The sequence below is a fragment of the Syngnathus typhle genome, linkage group LG8 (assembly GCF_033458585.1).
Source record: "Syngnathus typhle isolate RoL2023-S1 ecotype Sweden linkage group LG8, RoL_Styp_1.0, whole genome shotgun sequence".
NCBI lineage: Eukaryota > Metazoa > Chordata > Actinopteri > Syngnathiformes > Syngnathidae > Syngnathus > Syngnathus typhle.
This window is the reverse complement of record NC_083745.1, coordinates 7,373,749-7,384,940: the sequence shown is the minus strand read 5'-3', so window position 1 is coordinate 7,384,940 and position 11,192 is coordinate 7,373,749. Positions and strand designations below refer to the sequence as shown.

Here is an 11,192-nt window from a genome sequence, read left to right as displayed (position 1 = left end):
CGAGTGGCCTTCCGGGGCTTTCTGGAATGAATACGATGCATGTGTGTTGAAAAACGAAGTCAGGTTTTAAAGTGGCAAAGGTTGAAACAGGGGATTTATCTTTAATAAATGCATCAATTATCAATGTTTTGGAAAAATAATCTAAACCTTGGCCCAGAAATATGCTGATAAACTGAAACTCAGTAGAGCTGCAGTAGTATTTGTACAACACACTCTAATTATGACCATATTTTTTTTAGCATTGACAAAAATTATTGCAGTCAATGACAGCTTTATGTCAGGAGCCAATGAAAATGCCAAATGCAACTTTAAATTTTGGCCAAGAATATTTATTGATGGTGAGGGTGGTCGTGACTGTGGACGTGGCTCTACAAAAGTTAATCTGCAATAGGATGTGGACGGTGACACTACAAAAGTTCATTGTTGCAGGGGGTCGAATGTGTCTGAATGTGGGGGGATCACATGGTTCAACCTGCCCGTATACAGACCATTTGTTTTGTAAAAATCAATATTTGGACACTCCCGTGGTTGTGTATGAAGATAAAAATGATAAGAACATGTTACTGTTTAAAAATGTCTTGAACGTAACTATACTTCTTTATGCTTTTGAATCGAATAGGCAACTTAAAATAAAGCCAGATGTTGAAAAAGTGCTTTTCAGTGGGCAGCTTTCAGCATGACATGATAGTTTGAAACAGGAGTGGGATACCTAAAGACAAGACTCTTTCATTTTGTGCCCCACGACTTTCGATGAACAAATAAAACCTCAGAGGAGCTATTTATATAATAATCACTAAAACATTCAACACCAAAAAAATCTTCATTTTTGTCATGAATTTATTTTGGCCCTCTTAGAGCTTTATACAAACTGAAATGGCCCTTGATAAGAAAAAAATACTCATGCCTGATTGAGATGTAGAAGTAAGCTGAAAAATGTATCATTCCATCCATTCAGTTTGTTATTTCTATACAATGGGTCAAGTGTGTGTATTAACTGGCGTAAACGTTCGTGGACTCTATGTCATATTCCTTTTAAAACAAAATGGAAGTGATTAAAAAATGACAGTAATACAACAGCATATATAAGGTGTGTAATTTATCTTGAACTATGCATTCAAGTGGCTGTGACAGCAAACATTCCTTTGGCATATGTATATTATGAAAAGTGTCTCCATCCCACTGAATTTCCATTATAAGCAAATAACTGCAGAGGCTTTTTAAACTAAAATGAAAAGCCGTGTTTATAGCATTCTTTCCGGAAGGCTGCCGCTGTCAGCCAACTTTCCACAGTTAACCTTGGAGACAGCATGTGTCTTACACATTATCTTTACACTGAGGAGCATCACGCTGATTTTACTACTGAAAAGTCACAAACCTTTATGTGGGGTTTATGATAGTATGTTGATCAATGTAATAATGCACATTTAACTTTTGTGGCCAATTTGTCATTGTTGTGCTTACTGATTTTTTTTCATTTGGAATCTCACGGCTGATTTTTGGCTGGATCAGACTTTTTTTTTTATAATGTGTCAAAGTTCATGGTAGGATGACTTGAATTTCAGAACAGAATTCACAATGGCAGCCAGGTTACACAGTAAGTTCGGTGTAGTTACTCTGAAATATTGTGTTTGTTCTTCAATCAAGTGCAAATAAATGAAGAAATAGGAGAGGACGTTCCTGCCTGGCTGAGTTAAATTACCTCAACTTGACACGAAAAACAAAAGCTCTCCACTCTCTTGGCTCTTGCTGTGGTGTAACAATTAGTACGAACTATTATTTAAATCATTGTATTGCCAAGTTCAATAGGCAAATTGCAGGAAATCATGTCAATGTGTTACAATTTTTGAAAAAAAAAAACTGCATGTACTCAGTCTTTGTGTGATTATTCATATTACTCAACCTTAGAAGACGGTTCACGTAGTCTTATAATGGATTTTTTGGGTGGCTCGCAAATGTATTGTCCACATGCTGGTGGCAATAAAAAACTGACCATGTTTAATCATCACCCTCTGAGAGGACACATTCCTTGTCATACCAAACAACATGTAAAAATGTGACCCGCGTGCTCTTTCTGTTCAGGAGGGATTGATTGAGCTGCATGGAAGTCATCGGCCACCCACCGAATACAAATAAGGAGAACCATATGTGTCGAGAAAGACTGGGTAAACTGCACAACATTTTTATTAGATACAGTTTCACTTGCCTTCTGGATGGACCGCAAGGTGACACTATGAAAATAAACGTGTGGCTACAGGAAGAAAATAAGGTTAACAGTGCTTGAATCAATGAAATCAGGACTTACCAAAGCAAGTACCAATAACAACAATAACTATGTTGCTCAGTTTTAGCCTGCTGGATTTATTTTTCAATTCTTTTTGACTCAACGCATATTTGTTTTCGAAATGGGGGATAACAATTATTTACTCAATTTACAAACAAAACAGTTTGCGCAAACAAACAATGAATGGCAACAATTGCTGTAGAATCTCTTGAGGAGCTTGTATTGATCATTGATCATTAGCCTTCAAGGATAAACAGATGAGGTTCTTACAATTCGGTGGTCCACCCTGTTAATTCAGTTAAAACATTTTATTTTTTATTTTGTGATTGTGAAGTGCTGGAAATAATCATGCCAAGGCAACATGCTGGAGGAATGCAACATTCACCCCCAAGCCAAAAGTTAAGTTAGCAGGTGGCCTCTTTTACTCACTGAATGTCAACATAGTCCACATAACATCTGGGCAGGCCAGCCACTGCTTTTAATTACGTGCAATACAGTCACTCAATGTTCCAGCATATCCGAAAAAAACATATATATAAAAGTGGGAGGGTGAGCGGGCGAGATGTGGTGCAACAGTACACATCGTGTATTCCGTGAAGGTCAACACAGTTGTGCAAATAAATGTTAATTCTTAACCTTAGCCCCATTTCCATGACCTCTTTAAAATCCCCGGACAGCCGATCTGTGGAAGTGTGCTTCTCTAGAAAATATGTTAATCCTGACCGATGTGCAACAACACCGCAAAGTTTACGCACTCAATTTTGCTTCCAAATTATGACTGCAAATGATGTGATGGATGTGTCTTTCAGACATAATGTGAAAATGATTGCTTCAGAAATTATAAGATTTCTTCTCTACTGGCAGCCTCATCAGGATCACACATTTGTGGTATAAGGCTACGGAGGTAAACGAAACACACAACTTGAATTATTGATGCTGGGAGACATACATATGATAATTGATGAATGGATTATTATGAAGATTCTGTTTAAAGTAGCACAAGACGTAAAGTCATGGATTTAGCTGCATCCACATGATGACAACTCTTCCATTAAACCTCTCAATACAACACTGACATGCAGGACCGATTCTACTAACCTGTAGAAATGTTCATACAGAGTGGAGGAAATTATACACTTAATATTAATAGGCTGCTCATAGAGGAGATAATACGGAAGAAATCATGTAAGTCAATAATAAGAAAATATTATTTACAAGTGGTACATTTATTTAAAATACACAACACTCTACATTTAGGTAAACATTGTCCAAACATCACATTGAAAGAAGAGGAGAGCAAGAGGTTTGTAGCAAAGGTCACGAAGGAATAACACGTTTGGTGAAGTTGAATGAAAAATGAAAATCACAATTCCACATGGGCTCCAAAAAAATAAAAAAAGAGCTGGAATGAAAAAGGTGAACAATATCATTGGAGTTGAAAGATGATGACAGTTTCTGAGGAAAAAAAAACAACCTCTGCACTTTGTATTAGAAAACTCATATTTTGTTCCCCAACATTTCCCGCAGCCGTTTGTGATAGAAATTCTACCCGTGTTTTTTGGGCTACTTTTCGTCAACATCCACAGTTCACAATTTGAAACAAAACAAATAGAAGTTATTTACGGAGTCCAGCATTTTGTTTTGCAGAGTGAATTGTCTCTAAAAGAAAAAAAAAGTCTATTTTGATTTCTCCAGTGAAGTTCTCTCTGAGGAGTAACAGATTTGAAAAGGTGTATATGCCGACGGACATCATTATTTGGGATAAGAATTAAATCAACATCATTATAACTAATCATATAAATATACACAAAATATTCAGTGCTATTTTTGAACAGAGAATAAATTAGGTAATAAAACTCTATATACATAACACTGTACATCACATCAGACCCAGAGATGATGTGTTTTCCAGTCTATTGGTATTCCAGATAGCATAAATTAAATCAACCTCAGGCTCTAATGGCAACCGCAAGACCTTACCACCATATTTCGATACTTTTTGAGAATGACGTTTGAGCTGTCGTCAAAATAAAGCACGGAAATAGCATTGAGTTTGGTCGGGGCGCAGCATGGCTTTGGCACATTGTCAGGAAACATTAAATGGACCTATAAAAGACAGCAAATAAAGTTGGCTTTAGAAGAGGTGTGAATGTTGTGACTTTGTAAATGAATTACGGCTGCTGAGAACACAGCAGTGACATTTATGCTGACTGAGCTTCCTATGTACATGTGGAATAAACTGGAGTGGGAACTTACCAGAGTTTGGACAATCGCATGGTTGGTTGCGTTCATGTGCGCGTTGAGTGGGAATGAGCATTCGCCGTCACAGTAAAAGGCGGCATAGCCTTCAGGCGCTATGATCCAGTCCTACAGCGGAATGTCCTTTAATTTGATTACTTGTGACAATATAACTGAGGGACGTTAAAAGATTTTGTCTTACCTGCCAACCCAAATCACGGAAGCTGACGTAAAGCTCATGCTTCTTGCAGGCTTGCTTTAGTTCACTTGTGTTATAATCTGAAATGTAAACCATTTGATTTCAAATGTATTCTTTCAGGAATAACTTCAGGAAGCACAATAATTGCTTGATCAGCGAACATGTCAACTTGTAACATTTAGATACTGCTGACTAGGTTTCAGAAATAGCCGGTGGTAGTAGCTTGTTTTGCCATTGGAAAAGCGCCATCATGAGCAGATCCGCAAGTGCCAATTATGAAACGTACCTCCAGTTTTTTGCGCCTTTGATGATTCCTGATTATGAGTTGATTTATTGCGGTTGTGGTTCTTCTTTTTCCCACCGGTGGCTCTGACGGAGCGAAGTAACACCCCACTGGCCTTGAAGAAAGCAACCAGGAATGGCTGCTGCGACTGAGGCCCATTGCGCCCCACAATCCCTGCAGACTTCATATTGATACTGCGACCTTTAAAACACAACAATTGCAAAATATGTAGAGTACAAGTAAGAGAGGACAAGGCCAATCCATCAGCTTGTTAACATAATGAGGCAGGACATATGTTACATGTTAAGTAAACTCTAAACATTTCATGAAAATACTCTGTAATCAAATAAGCACAGTCGGATTTTTTTTAAACAATTCATGCAACGTATGTATGTTTCATCTAAGAAAAAAAAAAAAGATCTTGGCATACCATCTAAAGTCTCCACACATAGTTGGAGGCCCAGATTCTGCTGTGGGTTCATCACCCAGTGGTTACTGGTGGCCGTTATGTCAAACACCAGCCAACCACCATCAGATGCTTGAACCCTTTTGGAGTCCAGCAAGAAGGTCTCTGCATCTCTGCATATGAGAACACATCGATTCACCACCAGAACATCATTACATACACTCTGAATCGACTTCTAACCCTTTCACCGACAACACATCAGTTTGAAAGGGCTCTTTGAGGTTCCTTATCGAGTTTCACGCGTTGCGCTTCTCAGCGGCAGCTAAAATGAATGCGGGCACTTATTTACTGCATTAAAAACAAATTACTAAACTCTTTGCCTTGCCTCGGCTCCAAAGTAAATAAAAACTTTCTGTGCACCTCAGCATTGCAAAGCCTCGATGGGCACACATAGACAAAAAGAAACCATATGGTTCTTTGAAGGAATTCTCGTACAGGATTCAGGAGTTCTGCACAAGTTACAGAGTAACAGATAAATGAAGTAACAGAGACTTACAGTAACTCTAATGGATGCACGAGGTTCTACTCTGCAAAAGAAGCCAAAGTTGATAGGTTCTCTATCACATCATGCTGTCATCCTCTAAAAACCAAACCACCTTCATTAAAAGTAACTACGTAACATTGATATGTAAAGCTGCATTCTTTTGTTTTGTTTTGCTTGACACCACATCCATTATTGATTGCAGAGTTGTGTGGCAAAATGTCTTCCAGTTTGCATGCTATTCGTTGGGCAATACATATGAAGGTTTCTGATTATATTCCCATGTACTAAATTTTTTAAACATGGACCTGACATGAGGCATCAATCACACAAAAGGTCAAAAAACAGCTTGTTAATTTGCATCGGGTGCTTTCAAGCGCCAGAACAGCTCAGATAGTTCCTGCTCTGCTTTTGTGGTCACGTTATGACATTCAAAAAGAGGCACGATATTTCCACATGGCCCCCAAAGTTCAAGAGTTAGTCACGTGTTTATTACAGGTGTAATAAAAGTCAACCTCATGAGGAATTCCGCATAAATGTACAGTAGTGAACTTGAATTATGTGCTAATTTAAATTGTATGTTGTACACCTGGTGTAGTTGATGAAAAGATGTTGAAAGGTTCTAAGTTAAAGAACACACATGGCCACGTTGCATTGCCAATTTTCTTATTCGTTGCCAGTTGCTGGAGACATGATATGATCACTGCGTATATGTGCAGCCAAAACATTAATTTCTTCAGAACTGGACAGTAAAAAGTAAAAAAAAAAAGCAAAGAAATTCAAATAAAACTAAATCATTGTGACTTAATATAACCAAACACTGCCATTTAGTTTTTTTTTTTTTTTTTTAGTTTGTATGATCGAATTCCAGTGTGGTTTATATGATTTGGGTTTCAGTAACACTAACCTGCAATAGCCTACACCCTGTGAAAACAAATACACCAACATAAACCTTTCCCCTTTAAGACAGTGGAGTTTATTGACTCTGGCCTATTCAAAGCCCTCGAGGGTCATATCTCCCTTTCGATCACCCGCATATTTTTTTTTTCCAAAAAAGCCCACTCTTGAGCAGACCCATGTGCATTCAGCTATGTCACCATTTAAACTTCCGTTATATAGTGGGAATAGGCAGGTATAGTGGGTATAACAGTGACCATGGGGAGCACTATGGAAGCCTCTGAAGCCTCTAACATGGGCCCTTGTGGTTTTGTCTGGGACTCGGCCAACCAAGCAAGAAACATAAGACGAGTGATAAGTGATGGACCCTCCAAGCTTCATAAGTGGCCAACTTGCTAATGGGCTTCTCTTTATCTGAGAACTATATTTGTGAGGCTGACGTGGTGTGAATGAAGGAGAACAGAGATAGTGATCCAAGGTTGTAAGACAATAGCTGCTACTGTCGCTTGTTTCAGAACTGAAGAAACCCTTTCAAAGTGTGCAGCGTTGGAATAAAAAGGCAAACTAACGCAAGAATGATCATTTTATCTTATTTCAATTTAATTTTGACATAAGTCATGTTAATGTTAAAATGATGGTAAGGTTCCATTCTTTCAAATGCGTCTTTATGGTTGGCACTTACTTGTTTGGGAACTCCTTAATGACTTGATGAATAGTAACCTTCAGCGTGAGATTGTCAAAGCGCCCTTGGCTGCGGTCCTTATAGATGCGAAACTCTGCAGCAGTGACCGCCTCGCCATCCGGGATCTGAGTCAGATCAAAACGGAACTCCTTGTAGTGCCTTCGTTGGTGAGAGAAATCTTTATCTTTCTCCACTAGGAAAGAAAATAGTACAGTGTGAATTTCATTTGTAAAACCACAAACTACAACTTTGCACCTCCTGAACATTTTGTGTGAATGCACCGGAAAAAAAAGTGTGTACTTTTTCACATCTTCTTTTACATTCTTGCGCCAATGAAAACATTTTGACTCCCAACAAAAGCACTTTCCACTTCATTAAATCAGTCAAGTGAATACAGGTAGTGGTTCCCAGACAGGCCCTCCACTGTGTGCCTAACTGCATTCTGTGGCCATGATGAATGGGCTGTCAGTTAAGAAAAACAGGCTGATTTCAATTAAAGACACTTTGCTGTGCTCCTCATGACAGAGAAGAGAGCAAACGGGATTCCTCAATGTCATGTGAGGCTCTGCTTGACCTCATTGCTGACCCTGAGTTGACCTTTTGTAATACCATAATACCGTAATGTTGTAAATAGTGGTCTCTGATGATAGACGTTGCTTAATTGACAGACGCGGACATCTGAACAAATTGAAAGCGTAATAAACCATGTCATAGTGAGACGTCTATTTCAGTCAGTGATTAACATTCCAGCCGCCTTTTGTGTTCATCCAGCATCCATCATATTCTATATGTAATACATGTAATTATAACTAAGCACCAATATATTTATGGAATGAAGGTGTAGTCTTCTATGTTGAAACACACACACACACATGCGCACACGCACACACAAATGTGATGTGCACGAAAGGTTGTGGACAAGGATGTGGGACGTGGCATCCTACAACCTTGCTGGAACAGTGGCATCTGCAGTGATATCATGCAGTGCACTTTCCTGATATTTTATCGTGAGGGCACGCCTGCGGCTACTTAGCACAAACAGGTCAGAGGTCAGGTCTGACTCTTCCCCTGCTGAGTGTGTTCCATTAAAGGAGCCACAGGCAGTAATTTGAAGCAGAAGAGCCGCCGAGTAATAAACATTCCCCTTTCAAGTGGAGAAAAGTTCAACGATAGTGTCTTCTGATGAAGGCGGTCTGAGTCCAGTCGTGATCAATGCAATTGAAGAAAAAAGAAAAGTTTCAGAAAAGTTGCAATTTGGGATAAGCCTTGTCACTTTGTGTAAATCAGTTTATAAGAAAGCTGAGGTCAGTAGCTCGATTTGAGTGTACTGTAATAAAGACAGAGGCCCATTCAACACTTCACTGACAGTCACCAGAACGAGAGCAGAGCTTTTAAGGCTGACAATGTACATGCCCCGGCGGAGCGTTAAGTGGAAGCAGATGGGCTCGGGCCAAGGTGAGTTACTACCATGCAATGCAACACAAATTCACTACTACTGGAAAAAAAACAAGAAAAAAAACATATCGAGCGTGTCAGCACCAGAACCTTGCTGAACAGTATTATTAATTTGGTAACTGGCAATTGGGCACAAGATAAAACAAGGTATCTATCAATATCTCCTCCTTTAAATGGCAGGAAATAATTAAGACCAATTTTCTCAAGGTCAGACAGTCATCTGATAACTGCTGGCTCAAAGGTCATAGCTACTGAACAAACACAGCAATTATAAAGAACACCAGTCTTTTACGCCAAAGCAGCACAAATGCAGCATTTGAACGCTAAAGTCAAACGACTCGGAGTTCATAATCACTATAATGATACGCACATTCTAGACATCATATTTTTAAAAAAACCTGAGACGAATACATAAAAATTGATTCCTACAAGAACAACTTACCTATATTGACAAAACTCATCACCATATCTGCGTCATTGAGAAAGTGGTTGTCATGCGCCGTGGTGAGAGCCGGGCTCTGACCCAGCAGAGGGGCCGCTCGGTAGGACTGGGCCACGCGGGAGTAGCCCACATGCTGGGGACTGTAGTAACCTCTCCTTGAGTGTCCTTGGGCCTTGGCAATGTGGCTCTTCCCTGCACCTTGCGGCACCCCCTCTTCCTCCACTGCCATGGCGTTATAAAGGTCCAGCATGAAGAGCGGAGCGGAGGACGCCTGTTTCCCTGGAGAGAAGGGTCTCGGGCGGTGAGGCAAGCCCAGGATGGAAAGGATCTCCCTCTGGATCTCCCGTCGTTCGTGATTGCGCAACTTCCTGTAGATAAAACTTGAGTGCACATGGTTGTCACTGAAGGCGCAATGAGCACAGGACAGAAAAGTCAAGCAGCTCCAAGTAAGTCCAAGCACTGCACGGCTCCAAGGGGACATGTTGCTCACTTTAGGCTCACAAGTTCAACTACATTGCAATGTGTGGAAGACCTTGAGCAGATATCCAGAGTGGAATCAAGGACGCATGGAGGAAGAAGCACAGCGTCCAGGCTGGGGAGAACTGAGAGGAGACAAATGAGGTATCAGCTTGCATCCAAAGTAGCACTCCTTCGCCTTTTCCTTCTCCTGCTCAACCTTGTATTCATTCACGGTCCATCCAAAGCCTCACTATTTATGGACTTGTGACATTGTCCCTCACCCAACGCCTCTTTGGTGGAAAAAAAAAAAACCATATAGCTACGCCCAAAAAGGTCGAGTGTTCCGGGGATTAAATTGTAGTGGAAGAGTCAACTTTTGCCCCTGCACTCACTTTTCTCCCAACAGTGAGTGGGAGAGAGAGAGAGAGAGAGAGAGAGAGAGAGAGAGAGAGAGAGAGAGAGAGAGAGAGAGAGAGAGAGAGAGAGGTCGGGTGGGGTGGGGTGGGGTTGGGTGCATGTTCCCCTCTGAGAACATCCCACACTCCACTTTTTGTTTGTGCATCCACCTAGAGGCCGCAATAAAAATGTCACAACCCCACTCCCACGGTGAACGTGTAAACGGAGACACTTGAAATCCGAGAACCTGTCCTAACGAGTGAAAGAATAGTGGCAGAGCCTTTTAATCACCTCGACTTATTGAAGTCACTATGGCTTCAGCACTCACACACAATACACCCGGTCGCAGAATGAATGCCATGACAACATGGTCCACTGAGAAGATGTGAATCCAGATTTGTTAAACTTCAACAAATATTACTACAAGCGCGGTCTTCTGATCTGAACACCACTACTGTGAAATAACAATGCCAGAACAAAGAATTACACACAGCTATATGGGTGTCACAAGACTAAATGATATCCAGTTGCATCTCTAACTAAATCTGCACATAAAATATAAAGCAAAAAAATAAAAGAGAAATCCTGAAGAAAGCTTCAATTATAAACAATCTTCAATAGCGCTGCCGATGAAATAACTGGTTATTTAAATGAATGAAAACTTGAGGTTCTCAAAGATGAAAGAAATTTGATTAGATCTGATGACAATGATCAACAGCACCACCTAGTGTAAGGGCCGTTTGGAAGGGTACCGGGCTATGAATTTGGCAGACTCAATAAAAAAAAAAGCAGAATGTCAAAAAGATTGCCAGAAACTGACCTCAATCAAAATAGGGATCTGACGTCATTTTGATTTTCTCAAAGGTTTTTCACTTAGGATTTGGAACGTCTCTGGGATATTTGGAAGCGTTTT

At 40.1% G+C, this 11,192-nt stretch overlaps 1 protein-coding gene across 1 annotated transcript; it reads right to left on the bottom strand.

Moving 5' to 3' along the window:
* Positions 1-3,488: 3,488 nt before the first annotated feature.
* On the bottom strand, positions 3,489-10,275 carry bmp5 (bone morphogenetic protein 5). The gene is made up of 7 exons (XM_061285835.1): positions 9,425-10,275; positions 7,528-7,720; positions 5,432-5,580; positions 5,005-5,202; positions 4,722-4,798; positions 4,538-4,648; positions 3,489-4,387 (listed from the first exon to the last, which is right to left on the bottom strand). The coding sequence occupies exons 1-7, from the start codon at positions 9,903-9,905 to the stop codon at positions 4,238-4,240; spliced, it is 1,359 nt and encodes a 452-aa protein (XP_061141819.1). The 5' UTR covers positions 9,906-10,275; the 3' UTR covers positions 3,489-4,237.
* Positions 10,276-11,192: the final 917 nt, after the last annotated feature.

Bases quoted from the DNA above. Each gene is read 5' to 3' on its own strand.
- bmp5 (XM_061285835.1), bottom strand. From the start codon at position 9,905: ATGTCCCCTTGGAGCCGTGCAGTGCTTGGACTTACTTGGAGCTGCTTG. The intron at 7,721-9,424 runs GTAAGTTGTTCT...TTTCTTTCCTAG, and splicing joins GATGAGTTTTGTCAATATAG to TGGAGAAAGATAAAGATTTC. The intron at 5,203-5,431 runs GTATGCCAAGAT...TGTGTTTTAAAG, and splicing joins ATGTGTGGAGACTTTAGATG to GTCGCAGTATCAATATGAAG.